This window comes from Lampetra fluviatilis, chromosome 58 (genome assembly GCF_964198595.1).
Source record: "Lampetra fluviatilis chromosome 58, kcLamFluv1.1, whole genome shotgun sequence".
Classification (NCBI taxonomy): Eukaryota; Metazoa; Chordata; class Hyperoartia; order Petromyzontiformes; family Petromyzontidae; genus Lampetra; species Lampetra fluviatilis.
This window is the reverse complement of record NC_136332.1, coordinates 7,099,636-7,118,242: the sequence shown is the minus strand read 5'-3', so window position 1 is coordinate 7,118,242 and position 18,607 is coordinate 7,099,636. Positions and strand designations below refer to the sequence as shown.

General features: G+C 52.9%; 1 protein-coding gene and 1 long non-coding RNA gene across 2 annotated transcripts in view; both read left to right on the top strand.

Annotated features, from left to right (window-relative positions):
- The window catches only part of LOC144950457 (axin-1-like), a 61,140-nt gene extending 56,587 nt beyond the window's left edge, over positions 1 to 4,553 (top strand). Inside the window, 1 exon segment of the mRNA XM_078880578.1 lies at positions 2,622 to 4,553. Coding sequence (XP_078736704.1) covers positions 2,622 to 2,772 — 151 coding nt within the window. The 3' untranslated portion in view covers positions 2,773 to 4,553.
- Positions 1 to 18,607, top strand: part of LOC144950459 (uncharacterized) — a 121,552-nt gene that overhangs the window by 75,427 nt on the left and 27,518 nt on the right. The gene's annotated exons all lie outside the window — the stretch shown is intronic.

The window sequence follows — 18,607 nt, the reverse complement described above, 5'->3', positions numbered from 1 at the left end:
GTGCGTGCGTGTGTGTGTGTGCGTGTGTGATTGTGCGTGTGTGTGTGTGCGTGTGTGTAATTGTGCGTGTGTGTGCGCGCGCGTGTGTGTGTGTGTGATTGTGCGAGCACGCAGAGACGCGCGTGCGTGTGTGTGTGATTGTGCGTGTGTGGTGTGATTGTGCGTGCGTGTGTGACTGAGTGTGTGTGTGTGATTGTGCGTGCGTGTGTGAGTAAGTGCGTGCGTGTGTGTGCGTGTGCGTGCATGTGTGCGCGTGTGTGCGTGTGTGTGTGCACACGCCCTACCTCCTTTGTATCGCTCGGGCACACAGGCTTACGTCACCCTTCCCTGTGTTGCAAAGACAAAGATCCCCCCCGCCGCCGTGTAGCCTGTAACAGGCTGTTGGGGCAAGTGCGGTTAGCGAGTAGCCCCCTATGAAGGCTGGAAACGACACACGAGCGGGTGAGTGGCGAACACTAAGCCCGACCGCCTTTGTCTCCCCAGTGGCGATGTTTTCACATCGCACAGGTACCCATTTGAGGCTGATTCGACCTAGGGGAGACCCAGGACCGGTTCAGATAATCGTCAGTGGTGTTGGCCGTGAGCGGGAATCGATCTTGGGTCGCCGGGTTCATAGCGCAGTGCACTAACCTCTACCCCACCGCTCCCACGTTACATCGCACAGACACACACAGTCAAGTCGCCCTTCCCTGTTACAAAGACAGAGAACCCCCATATAGCCTTAACAGACTGTTGGGGAAAGTGCTGTCAGCGAGCGCCTGTAAAGGCCGGCACGGCACACCAAGGGGGTGGTTAGCCAGCACCTCGCCCGGCCACCTTTCCAGAGTGACTTAGAGGAGGCCCGGGCCCGGTTCGGATATTCACCACCGATGTTGGCCACGAGCGAAAATCAAGACACAATCACGCTCACGCGATTGTGTCTTGCGTGACACGCGCACACACGCGCATACAAGGGCACCGCGGTGGCTAGGAGATGTTAACTACCTCGCCCGGTATGCAGGAGGTCGTGGGTTCGATCCCGACCCCAACGCCTGCTGCTGTATATTTGGAGTTTGCGGTGTCTCTCTCCACGTGGTCGCGTGGATGTTTTTCCCTCCACATTTCGAATCCACGTCACACGTTTAGAGCATTTGGCTGTTATGCATTTCCACGTGATATCAGGCGCTTTGTCGAGCTAGCATTTGTGATGGCCAGGTCACTTCTGAAACAGAGCTACATCGCTCAGTGGGGCCTTACCTGGTAAAATAGTAGTTTAGTTTTTGCACGGCTGTGGATGTGAGCGAGTGGTGACATCTGGAGGCTTGTGTTCAGCTGTGCACGTTAAGCACGTTCACATTCCATTTCTGGACCGATGGAGCTTCTGAATACAGTCGGATCTCAAGTGCTTTGTGGTCGTGGAGACCGATTAGATCAGCGGGTGGGTCATAAGGAAGTGAGGGTATAAAGGTGAGCAGATTAGCGCGATGCAATCAGGAGGTAGAGTGTGGTCAGTTTAAGGTTCTGTTATGGGACCTTTTTGCTAGTATCAAAGTATTAACATTTTTTTAACCCTTTTTTTCCTAGTTTAATGTTCTACGTACATCATGGTAGTTAATCTGCCCCTCTCACTGCTCTGCTATTGCCCAAAATGTTCGCCTATTTTAAATGTGGTTGTTTGCAAGGGATGCTTATCGCGAATGTTTAACGGGGCACCGTGAGACCGCTGATTGCTACGCGTGAGAAACATTGTACGTCCGGCCAAGGCTACTGCCAAAAAAAAATCTGTAGAATTTTTGGAACAAGATGGGCTACGAATTGCTTTCGCGGAAGAATTTTAATAAAAAATGTAATTAAAACCCGCAACGTTGTGCTGCATTGCAAGCGCGATCGACGCGCTTGGCGTCTGACGGGCGTGTCGGTGTTAGAACCCCGCGGATGCCTGTTCCTGCACGTGCGCCACACTTCTTCGTGCATTGCAGCCAAATAGCTGGGGCTCAATTCATAGACTGGCCTGCCAGCTGGCATCCCAACGTGCAGTGCAGCAGTTCCACTGAACATTGAAAAAGATGTCAGAGACTGTGCGGCAAAGTATTTCACTTGTCCTTTTTTTTAATCTTGGCGTTTGGTGTCGCCTCGTGCGTGGCCAGATTTGAATCCAGCTCTTGAACGTCGATCATCGGTTGCACTTTGTGCCGGGACAATCGGGACGCACGTATGTGCGGGCGTTGACCTTCTTTCGCGCCGTACGTAGCCAATTGTGCTAATCGGAGATGCGGGGGTACGGACGATAAACTAAACACAAAAAGCAGTTCTAAAGAAATACGTTTTCAATCTAGATGGTTTAAAAATGCACAACTCAGGTGGCTTCCTAATGTCGGAAGGAAGAACGTTCCAGACGGCCGCAGAAGCACACCTGAAAGCGCCGTGCGGTGCTGTGACCGTCTTTGTCCGACCATTTGCCTAAAGCCGCCCGCGCCTGCTGTGAGGACGAACGGAGCTCGCGTGACGATGGTTTATGCTGCTTGTCGAGTTCAGCGAGGTACATCGATTGGTTCGTTTGTGTCGAGCACGATCCGTCTCCTCCTCCTCACCACTGCCCCCACCCCCCTCCTCCCGTGCCCGTGCTGCCGCTGCCGCCGCAGGTTCTACTTCAAGAAGGCGAGCGAGGAGTTTGAGTGCGGGGTCGTGTTCGAGGAGGTTCGCGACGACAAGGCCCCGCTGCCTCTCTACCAGGGCAAGGTCGTGGGCAAGGTGGAGAAGGTGGAGGGAGGAAGTCCCCCCCTCAGGTCCTGAGGTCGCCCACCCCGAGGTCACCCACCCTCACGGCCTCCTGCAGGGGAGCCCCTCGTCGTGCCGGGGATGCGCGAGGGTCGAGCAGGCCTCGGAGTCCACCTCCGATGAGCCGCGGCTAGCCACGTACGGTGCGAACGAAGTCCGACGTATGGACGTGCGTACGCCGGAACGTTCGGCCGGAGACGGAAGAGGAAGCTCGCTCGAGCGACGGCGTGTCACGGACGCGCCGCGTGCGCTGGGGAGAGCTCCGCTTTGGTGAAGGATGCCGTGGCGTGCCGTACAATGCCACTTGGTGTGTGTGTGTGGTGTGTGGGGGCGCCAGGGCGTGGTGCTGGTCACCCACCCCCTCGTGTGCCTCGCTGGCCTTCGTAGGTGCTGCTGCTACTCGCTAACAGCACTTGCCCCGACGGTCTGTTGAGGCTATACGGGGGGATCTTTGTCTTTGTTGTGTGGGGGGGGGTGTGGATAGGGTCACAGAGAACTATGGGTAGAAGATGCACGCAGCTTTGGGATCGTGGTGTGATGCGGTGTGGTGCTGTATACAAGGTAACGGTGATGTGGCACGGTGTGATGGCGGTGTGGTGGTGTAAGATACACTGGAGTATGACGGGTGTTCACATTGTTTTGAGGCAGCGATACGGTCGAGCAAATTTGGCCAGACTTAAACTTGTTAACATTTAGTTTAAAATACCTTTGATTTTTCTCGTTTGTCAACATTTACATCGGCGCCACGGTGGCGAGATGTTACTTACTTTGCCCGGTACACAGGAGGTCGTGGGTTTGATCCCGACCCTGACGGCTGCTGCATATGTGGAGTCTGCGTGTCGTCTCTCTCTCCCCGTGGTCACAGGTGTGAGACACCAACCTCCTGTGACCAGGCCGAGACCCATCGACTCGCCGCACATGAGAGCGGTTTCAGGTCAGAGTGGAAGGCCACGCTCGGCTACTTTAGAATGACCCTTTCTTAAGCCGTGTGCGCTCGGGAAGACAAGTGCATGGACGTTAACCTCCCCCTTGGCTAATAAACTAATAATTCTAGATTTGAAGCTTTGGCGACTGCAAGGATTCATATGCTTACGTTTTTTCGGTAAAGTCACGTAGGTAAAAAATTCAAATTAATAAAAGTAAAATAATAATAAATCACGACGTTTCGGAGGCAACACAAGCTTCCGTCTTCAGGTGGAACCGTCACAGCACGACTGCTGCATCAAGTAAATGAGAAATTTCAAGAAAACAGTCCTTGGAATGAGCTAATTCCTTGCAGCGTGCTTCAGCTGCACCGGACCTCACAATGGCTCCTCCCACCCGCAACCAGTATTTATACAAGGACTGTTTTCTTGGAATTTCTCTCACTTGATACAGCAGTCGTTGCTGTGACGGTTCCACCTGAAGACGCGGAAGCTTGTGTTGTCTCCGAAACGTCGTGATTTTTATTTTACTTTTATTAATTTTAATTTTTTACCTACGTGACTTTACCGAAAAAACCTAAGAAAATAAACTAACAAGTGGAGGCGATGGCCGTGCATTTGACTTACCACTCGCAAAGCCGTTTAGCCGCTCCTCGCATTAATGCACACACTCCCTGGCAACTTGCGTAAGGCTCACATGTAGATATCGCACGTGGGTCGTGTAAGTATTTGCTTCCTTTTTTTAATTTATTATGGTATGCATTTGTAACATGTAAATATATTCTAGAGAGAGAACCCCCCACACCTCCTTTGATTAGTGACGGTCCCTGGGGCTAATCTGCGTGCGTGTGGGCGGGGGGGTAACGATGTCAACAGAAGGGGGGGGGCGGGCGGGGGGGGTAACGATGATGACAGAAGGGGGGGGGCGCGAGCGGGTGTCGGTAATTTGACTGCAACCGCGAAGGAGCGTGCGGGCGCGACGGGCACGGGTTTACTTTGTCTCAACTCGGTGAGGGAGTCGAGACGCCCAGATCGAGTCCTCGCGGGATAAGTTCGGTGGGGGGGGGGGCGTAAAAACGAAAAAATTAACAAGAGCAGCCATTCTTTTGGAATGCTTTAAAGAAACTCGATAATTATTCAAGAGCCGCGGTTCCTTAATAAATCACCGTCACGAAGCAGTCCCTTGAAGAGCCGCAGCTTTGCCGACCCCTAGCCGCAAAGGTGGTGAGATGTTAGCTACCTCGCCTGGTGTACAGGAGGTCGTGGGTATTTTTATTACTTTATTATTTCCCTTCTACGTGACTTTACCGAAAGAACCAAGAAGATGAATCCCTGCAGTCACGAAAGCTTCAAATATAGAAGTAAATCGGGCTGTTACTGTCTCGCCATGTTCATTGTTTACCTGCGTGGAATAGGTGCGGCTGTGTGGAATGCGACGTATATCTTCTTATTTGTGAATAAAGTCGATCGCTTTCTTTGCCAAGAACTTTTTGCCGCTACGTGGGCCTCCGTGTCGCGAACCACCGTGCCTGCAAACAGGGTGGCCCCAAAAGTCGAGACGCGGGTTATTATTTGTTCAAACAAATCGCATCGGGTCATTTTATTTATTTTAATTTGTCCAGTCTGACTTGTGTTAATATTAACGCGTGCACAAATTATCTTTTGAAATAAATTTAGGAGTTAAAAAATGTATGAAAGGTGTAATCTTTTAACAGTTCTCAATTGTGTTTTGTGTCAATCCAGTAAATTGTATTTTCCATGTTTAAATGCCAAATGAAATGAAGAGATATTAACGATAATAGATACATTTTATCTTCTTGGTTCTTTCGGTAAAGTCACGTAGAAGGGAAATAATAAAATAATAAAAATTTAACATTTTACTTAAAGAATAAAATATGAAAAGTTTCAATACCAAATATAACCCTACGTGTCGTAACTTTTAGGTCACCCTGCATTTTCCTTTAGATCTCACAAGCACGGTTAATCTGCCACCTGGATAAGTGGGCGCCGTGGTGGCTAGGAGATGTTAACTACCTCGCCTGGTATACGGGAAGTCGTGGGTTCGATCCCGACCCTGACGCCTGCTGCTGCTGTATATGTGGAGTTTGCGTGTCTTTTTCTCTCGCCGTGGTCGCGTGGATTTTTCTCCGGGTCCTCCGCTTTTGCCCTCCACGTTTAGAATCGACGCAACGCATTCAGGAGTATTTGGCTGCTATAAATCTCCACGTGATAAGCCACTTCATTGAGCCATCATTTGTTGTTGGGTCGCTTTTGAAAAAGAGCTACGCAGTTCAGTTGGAGCCTTACCTGGGTAAAATAAAAAAAACTAATTCTACATCATGGGACCTCCATTGCCAGTACCAAAATATACTAATAGGGTTTTTCCCCTTTTTTCTGGCAACCCCGAGCACTCATTTCTCTGGTAGTGCGTTGTCTTTGAACTGTGCACCTTTTGGCGTCATCTGGTCGAACACCATATGAGACTAGGCTCCAAAGAAAGCTGTCTCTGGTGTGGACCAATCAGTTTCAAAGACAATGCATACATTATCAGAGTATTGTTTTTTGTTTGCATTTGACTGCAAGTATTGTGGTTAATGTAAACATGATTCTTTGCAAAAGGTGGCAGTTTTGTTGCCAGAAAAAAGGGGAAAACCCCTATTAATAAAACAAATTCTAGTTTCGTTTTATAATTCAGACTGATGCTGTCTACATCAGCATGGGTTGCCATCGTTGCTCGTACTAAATTTGTTGCTGGTGACAGCTACTCATTTTCCATAAATATGCTAAATTTCTCTTGATATGCAAATTCCTTTGTCAAGGCGCCCTTCCCCCTCTAACCCAGCTTAAATATACGCTGCCAAGCCTGGTGGTGCTCATTCAGACGCTGTCTTTCCGACAGACCTGTTCTTCACCTGAGGGACGGCTGCTTGCGTTGTGGCCGAAACGTCATGAGAATTGTATTTTATTATGTTTAATTTTTATTATTTCATTATTTCCCTTCTACGTGACTTTAACGATAGAACCAAGAAACTGAGCTGCGCTCAGTTTGCCCTCGTGCGCCACGACTCCCTCCCCTGTAGCTGGGACGGGGGACCGAAACGGCGACATGGGGCGCGTTTGTCGTGCGAGACGGCGGTACACACGCGGACGAGCGCAAACGGAACGGGGGAAATACGAAGCAACTGGCTCACAGGGTGGCGGTCGCTGCGAAGAGGAGGCCGGGAGCGTCTAATGTAAGACAACTGGATTCCAGACTCTCCGACTACTCTGCTTACAGAGCCACCCGACTCGCTGTTGAGTCGTTCTGCAAGTTGGCTGGTGACCTCCCTGTGCTCCTGAAGGGTCCTGCTGCACGTCAACCATCCTCCAACTCGTCAGGCCAGCGCGTGTGCACAGGACTAGCGACGTGCTTCGACAGCAAAAATAGTGACCATCACGACGGCGGATTGTAATTTGAAGGCAACGCATTTCTGCCGGTTCGATCAACCTGGAAACCACACTTCTTCCGACATTAGGAAGCCACTGGAGCTATGCACTTTTAAATAATCTAAATTGAAAACTCATTTCTTTAGAACTTCTTTTTGTGTTTAGTTTGTTGTCCTCCCCCCGCACCTCCGATTAGCACGGTTGGCTACGTACGGTGCAAAAGAAGTTGCCGATGGCTGGGTTGACCGTCTGCGCTGGTTTCCCTTGGCTTTGTTTGCGCCGAGCTGCGTCCGCTCTTGCGCCCGAAGACCGCGGCCCGATTTGACGAGGGCCATGCTGCCGTGCTCCGCGTCCCACGCAGACATCCGCACGACCCTCCTGGCTCTGACAGTCTCCCGCGAAGACGCTGGCGTAGCGCGTTAACCCACACTGGAACGTCAACAAACAGGCCGGCTGATGCGCACACCTCCGAAATTAGCACGGTTGGCTACGTACGGTGCAAAAGAAGTTCAACGTACACACACAGACAATATGGACGCGTTTTTTTTTTTTGGTACAAAAAGCGTTTCCGGTTATTTTGCGACTTATTCCAGGCCGGGGGGGGGGGGGGGGTTGGGGGGCCTTGCCGTGCCGAGTTGGCCGAGCTGACGTGTCCCGCGCCCGTAGCGGCGAGCGAAAGGGCGCCGCGATCGTTGTTTTTCCGCTCGCCGCCGATGGATCTCGACGGTGTGTTTTGTTGCAGGGTGCGTGCTGTGGGAGTTGTTCTTGTTCCCCCCCCCCAACCCCATCGCTGGGATACGCGCGAGTTGGACATTGTACGTGGATCGACGCTTCGGGAAGAGTGTTAACTTAATGATTAAAAACAAGTGCGGAATCTTAACCCCCCTCTCGGCGTGCCGTTTCCGTCTTACATGTTCGTCCGCCAATCGTCGCTCCGAATTACTGCTGATGTGAGACGGGGACGTTCGCTGGTTCGGTGGCCTCCGCTGGTTCGGTGGCGTTCGCTGGTTCGGTGGAGTTCGCTGGTTCGGTGGCGTTCGCTGGTTCGGTGGCGTTCGCTGGTTCAGTGGCTTCCGCTGGTTCGGTGGCGTTCGCTGGTTCGGTGGCGTTCGCTGGTTCGGTGGAGTTCGCTGGTTCGATGGCGTTCGCTGGTTCGGTGGCTTCCGCTGGTTCGGTGGCGTTCGCTGGTTCGGTGGCGTTCGCTGGTTCGGTGGCGTTCGCTGGTTCGGTGGAGTTCGCTGGTTCGGTGGCGTTCGCTGGTACGGTGGAGTTCGCTGGTTTGATGGCGTTCGCTGGTTCGGTGGCGTTCGCTGGTTCGGTGGAGTTCGCTGGTTCGGTGACGTTCGCTGGTTCGGTGACGTTCGCTGGTTCGGTGACGTTCGCTGGTTCGGTGGAGTTCGCTGGTTTGGTGGTGTTCGCTGGTATGGTGGAGTTCGCTGGTTCGGTGGCGTTCGCTGGTTCGGTGACGTTCGCTGGTTCGGTGACGTTCGCTGGTTCGGTGGAGTTCGCTGGTTCGGTGGCGTTCGCTGGTACGGTGGCGTTCGCTGGTTTGGTGACGTTCGCTGGTTCGGTGGAGTTCGCTGGTTCCGTGACGTTCACTAACGGTTCACCTTTAAGTGCCCCTCAGATCGACTAGACATCCCCCATTTGCTGTTGGTACCACTTAACTAAGAATTGTGGTGGCCGAGGTGTGCCGATACTACGAAATATTGCGCTCATTAAGAGCCACCAATAATCGTTCCGTAAAGTAGCGACGCGTCGCAATCATCGTAGCTTCTTGAATTTGAAACCAAAAACAAAGAATCTTGAAAGTATCAAAGCATAAACTCGACAATGGTATAATTTAATTATATCTGGACAAACCAACCAAGCTTGTAATAATTCACTCCCCACCGCAATTAAATTCCCAAACTTTTTTTTATGATTTGTATGACTGCAACTATTATTTTTACTTTAGGTAAAGCCCACTGAGCTATAAACTTATTTTTCCCAGAAGCTACCTGGCTATCACAAATGATAGCCCGAACGAAGTGGTTTCTCACCATCATCGTGTGGATATTTAGATCAGCAGATGAATACTAAAGTAAAGTCACGTTGGTATAAAATAAAATACATTTTCGACCTACGTGACTTTACCGAAAGAACCAAAGAGTATGGATCCCTGCAGTCACGAAAGCTTCTAATCAAAAGCAGACAAATACTCTAAACCCGTGGCGTCGATTCGAAATGTGTATGGAACAGAAACTACCGTCATGTACATAGAACCTCAATCTAGGAAAAAGAAAGGGTAAAATCTATTCTAGATTTGAAGCTTTCGTGACTGCAAGGATTCATATTCTTAGGTTTTTTCGGTAAAGTCACGTAGGTAAAAACATTAAAATTAATAAAAGTAAAATAAAAAAATCACGACGTTTCGGAGGCAACACAAGACGGAAGCTTGTGTTGCCTCCGAAACGTTGTTTTTTATTTTATTTTACTTTTATTAATTTTAATGTTTTTACCTACGTGACTTTACCGAAAAGACATAAGAATAGGGTAAAATCTATTGTTATTTTTTCATACTTTGATACTGGCAAAAAGGTCCCATAATAGAACCTTAAACTGACCACACTCTTACCTCCTGATTGCATCGCGCTAATCTGCTCACCTTTATACTCCGCTCACTTCCTTATGACCCACCCGCTGATCTAATCGGTCTCCACGACTACAAAGCACTTGAGATCCGACCCTATTCAGAAGCTCCATCGGTCCAGAAGTGTAACGTGAACGTGCTTAACGTGCACAGCTGAACACAAGCCTCCAGATGTCAACCACTCGCTCAGCAACCACAGCCGGGCAAAAACTAAACTACTATTTTTTGCTGGTAGGAACCTCCTGGTTCCACCAGCCCACAGGGGATTATTGTGTCCGTCCGTCGTGCATCCAAAAATGGGAGGGGTGAGGTTGGTTGGAGAGGGGAGGATGGGGAGGGGCTGGGTGGGGAGGGTGGGGCTGGGTGGAGAGGGTGGGGAGGGTGGGGCTGGGTGGAGAGGGGCTGGGTGGGGAGAGTGGGGAGGGACTGGGTGGGGAGGGTGGGGAGGGGCTGGGTGGGGAGGGTGTGGAGGGGCTGGGTGGGGTTGGTGGGGCTGGGTGGGGGGTGGGAGGGGTGACACTGGGTGGGGAGGGGCTGGTCACCCCGTGGTGCCCTTATAAAACTCAACGTTTAACCTACTCACGCCGGCTTGTGCCCGCCCTCACAGTCGGGCATATTTGCGGAATACACCACGCCGCCGTTGACCCTGGCCATTGACCGAGCAACCCAACGTTCCTACCAGCTCCCTCCGCAGCAGGACAATGTTTTTATTTTACCAGGTAAGGCCTCACCGGGCGATGTAGTTCTTTCTCAGAAGTGACCTGGTTATCACAAATGCAAGCTCGACGAAGCGCCTGATATCACGTGGAAATGTACAACAGCCAAATACTATCAACCCGTGACGTTGATTCTAAATGTGGAGGGGAACAAAACCGGAGGACCCGGAGAAAAATCCACGGGGAGAGAGACACGCAAACTCCAAATATACAGCAGCAGCAGCAGGCGCCAGGGTCGGAATCGAACCCATGACCTCCTGCATACCAGGCGAGGTAGTTAACAACTCGTCAACTTGGCGCCCATGAATTATATTATCGCTCAATTCTTGACCACGTCTGAGTGAGTGAGTGAATGAATGGGCGGGTTATATGCATGAAGAATGATACCCATCAGTTCGTGAACACGCGTGAAAGAGCGAGTGAATGATTTTATTGATCAATTCGTGAACACGTGTGTGAGTGAGTGAATAACTTTATATGACATGAATGAATAATCTATTTGATCAATTCGTGAACATGTAAATGAGTGAATTAATGGATGGGACGTAGAAGTGAATAATGGTATTGATTAACTTGTGACCACGTGTGTGTGAGTGAATGAGTGAGGCATGAATTGATGTCATTGATCGATTCGTGATCACGCGTATATGAATGAATGGGTGGTGCGTATACATGTGTAGGGGTGTTAGAGAGAGAGCCCGTTATGCATGGCAGCCTATGGTAAACAAACACAGTAGGCGGGGCTACATGTGTGCACGAGCAGGTGCCCTCTGCGACGTCCGCGCCAGACACCCTGGGGGGTCGATTCGGTCATTATGATCCCCCGGGGCCCCACCCCTCAGGGAGGGGTTGGGTATAAAAGGGGAATGTATCGAGGGGCTCGGGAGTATTGTGTGAGCTAAGAAGAGGAGACGGAAGACGTCCTAGATAGAGCCCTGGTCTCCCCCTGGCACGCCGTCCTTATCAGGACCGCGCAGGCTCGAGCCAGTGGCGTGGTACCAGAGCCAGAGCCAGTGCTGGTCTGGACTCTGGGTACCGGGCCCGACTGACCAGTGTCGGGCCAAGATAGCCTCCCCTAGCCCATTAGAGGAGGACTCAGAGGCAGGCTAGGGTTAGCCTAGAGGTGTGTCCTCAGATAGACGGGTGAGGGGGCCGATACCCCCTCAGTGTGTATGTCACAACGTGTGGTGTTAAATAAACAAGTGTGCCTCCAACTCCGGTGTGAACGAGTCATAAGCGTTACTACATCTGGCGTCAGAAGTGAAACAAAGTACGAACATGGATACACGCCGGACGACTCGAGTCGGGGTACCAGAGGCAGAAGACACCACTGCAGTCGGAGGGCCCGAGACGGCTGAAGATGCCATCGACCAGCCGGGGCTGGGCGCATCCACGCCACAGCAGCTGGAGGAAGGGGAGCCGTCGATGGAGGGGCTGAGGGAGGCGCACGCGAAGCTGACCGAGCTGCTGTACGCCGCAGCCGCCATGCTCGACACCATCACGCAGCTGGGGGCTGCGGGACCGCCACGGGGCAACGGCAGCCGACGACCACAGCGCCTTCCCGCCATTTCCACGGAGCAACATTTTGAAACTCCCGCCATCGCCGCAGCTGCTGTTGAGGGCGTGGCCGCTCTAAGCATCGCGTCCAACGGCGGGAGTACAGTACCTGCCGCGTCACCACCAACGGGCGGAACGTCACCACGGGTGCGACCGGCGATGCCATCGCTGGTTCGTGCCGACGCTGAGTTGAGTGAGGCGGACGAGGGAGTGCGTTCTTCCTCTGCAGCCGCTGCCTTACATCAGCGGCTACCTCCACTCAAGGAATTTGTGGGCGAGGATGGTGACTGGGGCGGCTTCCAGCGGCGCTTCCTCGCTCACCAGGAGATGGCACAGTGGACAGACGCCGAGGCTCTCCGCGCGCTGCCAGCACTTCTCGACAGCGACGCCCTCGCCACTCTAACATCGGCTTCGAAGGAGAGGCGCTCCACGCTGCGGAAGGCGATGCAGGTGCTGTCGGCGGTATATGGTCCACCATCGGACTGTCGCCAACTCTTTTACGATCGCCAGCGGGGGACGAAGGAGTCGCCCCTGGCGTACCGCACAAGCCTCCTGGCACTGGCGAAGGAGGCCTTTCCACGAATGGATGACGAGGGTGTCGACGCCATGGTGACAGAGAAGATACTTTTGCTGGCGGACGACTTAGACATCGTCATTGTCGCACAGGACGATGCAGAGATGTGCTCCCTCCAAGCGGCCCGTCTCCTCCACGCAAACCTGTCCTCTCAACGACGGAAGGCCAGCAAGGCGGCGAGCGGGCGTGCCGTCGCTGCAGCCACCCTCCCGGCGGAAGAGGTTTGCGCCATCGACCATCAACGGCAGCATGGAGCGGGAGTACGGGAGGACCGGGCCGGTTCAAGCCGTCTACAACATCCATCGTCGTCACCAGCGCTTCCACGCTGTTACAACTGCGGCTTCCGGGGCCACGTCGCCTCGGGGTGCCGCTCTCCTGGGCAGCGCAGGACGACACCTCAACGGGACGCCGGCCCTCGTCACAAGCTCCACCATCATAATCCGGCGAGTCGCGGCACCCCTCATGCTTGGCCCACGCACACGCCCGTCACACACTCAAACACCGCAGCGAAGGGGGGGCCAATATCGCGTACCATGGCACCAACACGCACCGCTCTGGGTACTCAGATTGAACCCAGCCAGTGGTCCGTGTTGGCCCATCGGGTTGTAGCCGCGTCGTCAGGGTCGTCGGCCGTTGTGGGCCACATCGATGGGGTCGAGGTGCGCATCCTGGTCGATACAGGAGCATCGGCGACCATTATTTCGGAGTTGATTTATAACATTCTCCCTGCCCAAAGCCGTCCTTTGATGCCTGTTAACGTGCCATTCTTTGCTGCTAACGGGGGTTCACTTGGCATCATCGGACAAATTCGTGCCCAAATTTGTGTCGGGGATATTAAATTGTCTGGGCCGATTTTTGTTTCCTCCTCGCTGGCGGTTCCGTGCCTGCTGGGGACGGACTTCCTGGCCAAAATGCCGATTAGGATATTAATCGACCAGGGATGCATTGAGCTCCCATCGGGCCGACGCATGGCGTTTCTGCCATCCCCCGCTACGAGCCGGACGGCGTTCGCGACGGTGCCGGCGTTCGTAGATAGAACGGTGCGCGTTCCTCCGGGGGCGCAAATGTTGATTCCCTTGAAACTTCGGCGGCCCTTCGCTAAGGGCATTGGGGCTCAAGGGGTTCTGTTGGGACCGTCTAGGGCCGGGGTCAGTGGACCTGATTTACTCCCGGCCCAGACCATAGTGAGAGGGGAAGGAGAACCCTTCATCGCGGTCCTCAATGTGGGCTCGCAGACGGTGGTGGTCCCACAGGGGACCGTGCTTGCTCACGCAACGCCGGTGCCCTGTGAGGAACCCGTCGCGAGTCATGTCGGCGCTGTCCCTGCACCGCGACCACATTCGGACAGCGATGAAGGGTGGCTCGAGGCGCTTTGTGCGGGATCGACGGACCTGTCAAATTTAGAGCGTCAACGTCTTAAGACACTACTAAGGGAATTTTCCGACGTTTTCAGTCGGGATAAATACGATTTGGGCTGCACTAATCTGCTGCGTCACCATATTGATACGGGTGACAGCGCGCCAATACGCCAGAATCCTTTTCGGTTGAGTCCCGCCGAAAAGGACCATGTCAAATCGGCTGTTGATGACATGCTAGCCGCCGACATCATTTCTCCCTCCAACAGCCCTTGGGGAGCGCCGATCGTCCTGGTTAAGAAGCAGGACGGTTCGTTGCGGTTTTGCGTTGACTTTCGGCGCCTTAACAAAATTACGGTTGCCGACGCATACCCGCTCCCACGGATGGACGAATCGCTTGACGCCTTGGCGGGAGCGCGATTCTTCTCCACATTGGACTTACTTTCGGGATTCTGGCAGCTTCCTCTGGACGATGATTCAAAGCCTAAAACTGCTTTCCGTACTCCGCACGGCCTGTTTCAATTCAACCGGTTGCCGATGGGCTTACACTCAGCGCCGGCAACTTTCCAGCGGTTGATGGAATTGGTTTTGGCTGGATTGCAATGGGAGTCGTGCCTGATTTATTTGGATGACGTTATTGTCTTTGGCAAAACTTTTGATGAACATCTCCAGAGGTTGCGGGCGGTTTTCCTAAAGATGCGGGCTGCTAATTTGAAATTTAAGCCCCAAAAATGCCATTTGTTACGCGAGTCGGTGCGTTATTTGGGGCACATCGTGGGACGCTCAGGTATTTCTACCGATCCCGCCAAAACGCAGTGTGTAAGCTCCTGGCCGACTCCCACCTCAGTGGGAGAGGTTAGGAGTTTTATTGGGTTTGCGTCGTATTATAGACGCTTCGTCGCTAATTTTGCGACTATAGCAAAACCCCTACACGCTTTAACATCAAAAGGGGTTCGGTTCTGCTGGGGTCAGGAGGAGGAAGCTGCTTTTTGCTCCCTTCGGGACGCTTTGGTAAACGCTCCTCCCCTGATTTACCCTGATTTTTCAAAACCATTCTTGCTCGACACCGATGCGAGCAACACGGGTATTGGGGGCGTGCTCTCCCAGGTGGTTGACGGCGTGGAACGTGTGGTTGCGTACGGCAGTCGGGTGTTGTCTCCAGCGGAGCAACGATATTGTGTCACCCGTAGGGAACTGTTGGCAATTGTCCATTTCATCCAACAGTATCGCCCATATCTGTACGGTCGGCATTTCACCGTCCGCACAGATCATGCGGCACTGCAGTACGCCCTGAGGGTTCAACAGCCATCGGGACAATTGTCCCGATGGTTGGAGGTCCTCCAGGATTACGATTTCCAAACCACATACCGTAAGGGCGTTCGCCACACCAACGCGGACGCTCTGTCGCGCTTGCCAACCACCTCCGAGTGTGCATGCCTCCTGGGGTCTGGACGTTGCAGACCTCCAGGGGACACATCGGTTCCTGTCTTGGCGGCCGCCAACGACGACGATACAGTAGTTACTAATTCGATCGAACAACAGGGCAAAGATTCCCTGTTGGGGTTGCCCGTCATTGACTGGGGGCGCCTCCAGATGGAGGATGTGTCCCTCCTCGGGTGGCGACGTCGCGTTGGCGGTGCGGCGGGGGGAAAAAGAGGTGGTTCCGACGCATGGGAAATGTGCCAAGGCCTGCTGATGCATTGGGACGGGAAGTCGCGTCGACATCGGCTGGTGGTCCCTACTGGGTTGCGGGGCAGGGTGGTATGGGCCGCTCATGAGCGCCTCCTACACCTGGGGACCCAAAAGACTCTCGCCTTGCTGCAACTTGATTTTTATTGGCCTGGCATGACGAGGGATGTTGGGGATTTGTTGGGATCATGCCCTCGATGTGCACAACGCAAACCGCCGGCACGGGAGTCTAACCCGCCCTTGCAATCGATCAAAGTGTCCAGGATAAACGAGCTGGTCGCTCTGGACATTTTGGGACCATTCCCCGCCACCCCCAGGGGGAATAGATATTTGTTGACTGGTGTCGAGTATTTTACACGCTGGCCTATGGCCTGGCCTCTGGCCAACCAGTCGGCAGCAGCCATCGTGGAGGCCTTTGTTCAGGGTTATGTCCTGGACAAAGGTGCACCGGAGAGGCTGCTGACCGACCAGGGCAGAAATTTTTCCGGTAAACTACTCAGACAAGTCTGTGATCTCCTGGGCACAAAGAAAATTCGGACCTCCCCATATCACCCACAAACTGACGGGATGGTCGAACGGTTGCATCGCACCATCACGTCCATGTTATCACAACAAGTTTCGGACTCGCAAACGGATTGGGACCTACAAATTCAGGGGGTCTTGGCGGCGTACCGGATGGCACCCCATGCAGCTACGGGGTTTTCTCCCTTTTACCTCATGTACGGCCGAGAACCAGACCCGCCTGTTCGTGCCCAGTTGCAGATCCCCGTGCCGCAGGGAAAAACTAATCTGGCTGACCACGTTAAATTTAATCTGGACAAATTGACCGAGGCACGGGATGCTGCAATGCAAAACTCTGACCTCCGTCAGAAGGCGAATGAGCGCCTCAGATTGAGTCGAGCGCACATGCTGCAGTGGAAGCCGGGGGACAAGGCATGGCTACACTGCCCCCAGGTGCCACTGGCAACCTCCTCTAAACTGGTGCGGCCGTGGCGGGGCCCTGTGGAAGTGGTGGAGGTGTTACGACCGCAGTGCGTGCGCATCAAGTGGGGGAAGCGGCGATGGTTCGTGCACCCCTCTAGGTTAAAACCCTTCTCTGCGGTACACAATCACACTTCACACGCGCGTGGCCAAGCATGTGGGGGGTCGGCCGACTCGCTGGGTCCGTCTCCGTCGCTCTCACCTAATGCCTTGCCGGCTGTGCCACCTTCAGGTGCATCAGGAGTGACGGGCTCACGCCCAATCACCCCTCCTGCGGATACCGAGGGTCACGCGGAGTCGGATGAATGCTCACCCCAAGGCGGACAATTGCCACCTGATGGTCCGCCACACGCGGTTACCCCATGTGAGGGGCCCGCTGCAAGGACGCGCGCTAAAATGCGCAAACTGTTGTGAGGCCGGAAAATGTGTACATAGCTGTTGTGTTCATTGGATGTTGTGTGGGTGGTGTGTTCCCCACTCCTCGGATGTACATATGTTGGCTTCACCGTGTGTTGTGTGTGCGTGGTGGGTTCCCTGCTGATTGTATATAGGCTGTTTTTTTTACGGAATTCGTATTTATTCGGGGGGGGTGCGACGGGTTGTTTTCTCATCTTGCTGTTGCGTTCTTGTTCTGGTTCCTGTTATTGTTCAAAAATAGTGAGGCACACGCGCGGTCAGGGGGTGAAGGCACCTTTATTGTCAAATTTTTGTATGTTGGCAGCCGGGACGGCTGCATGCTATGCGGGGGGGAGTGATGTAGGGGTGTTAGAGAGAGAGCCCGTTATGCATGGCAGCCTATGGTAAACAAACACAGTAGGCGGGGCTACATGTGTGCACGAGCAGGTGCCCTCTGCGACGTCCGCGCCAGACACCCTGGGGGGTCGATTCGGTCATTATGATCCCCCGGGGCCCCACCCCTCAGGGAGGGGTTGGGTATAAAAGGGGAATGTATCGAGGGGCTCGGGAGTATTGTGTGAGCTAAGAAGAGGAGACGGAAGACGTCCTAGATAGAGCCCTGGTCTCCCCCTGGCACGCCGTCCTTATCAGGACCGCGCAGGCTCGAGCCAGTGGCGTGGTACCAGAGCCAGAGCCAGTGCTGGTCTGGACTCTGGGTACCGGGCCCGACTGACCAGTGTCGGGCCAAGATAGCCTCCCCTAGCCCATTAGAGGAGGACTCAGAGGCAGGCTAGGGTTAGCCTAGAGGTGTGTCCTCAGATAGACGGGTGAGGGGGCCGATACCCCCTCAGTGTGTATGTCACAACGTGTGGTGTTAAATAAACAAGTGTGCCTCCAACTCCGGTGTGAACGAGTCATAAGCGTTACTACACATGCATGACTAATGTTACTCATCAATTTGTGAACAACGCGTGAAAGAGTGAGTGGATGAATTCAGAAATAGAATAACTTTTATATTTTCTGTCTGCAATAACCATGCACCGTTTTTTGTGGTGAACGTGAAAATAAACACGTGGATCTGATCATATTTGATGCGTTGTCTTTGAAACTGATTGGCCTGCACCAGAGACAGCAGCCTTCTTCATGGCCTCGTCTGTGTGTCAGACCCGAGAACAACGCCAAAAGGCGAACAGCACAAAAACAATGCCACCACGTATCAGAGGGCATTTATAGCTGGTGTGAGCAGCTATCATGGGCTACCTTTTTGCCAGTCGCAACGTATAAAAATAAGCATGAAAAAAATAAGAATGAAAAATAATAATGGGAAAAAATAAGAATGAACGAATAAGAACGAGAAAAAATAAGAATGAAAAATAAAAAATAATGAAGAAAATAAATAATGAAAAATCACAATGAAAAAAAATGAATTGTTTAATTCTAGATTTGAAGCTTTCGTGACTGCAAGGAATCATCTTCTTAGGTTTTTTCGGTAAAGTCACGTAGGTAAAACATCAAAATTAATGAAAATAAAATAAAACCCTTGATGCAGCTAATCTGGCTGTGACGGTCCCACCTGATGACGGAGACTTGTGTTGCCTCCG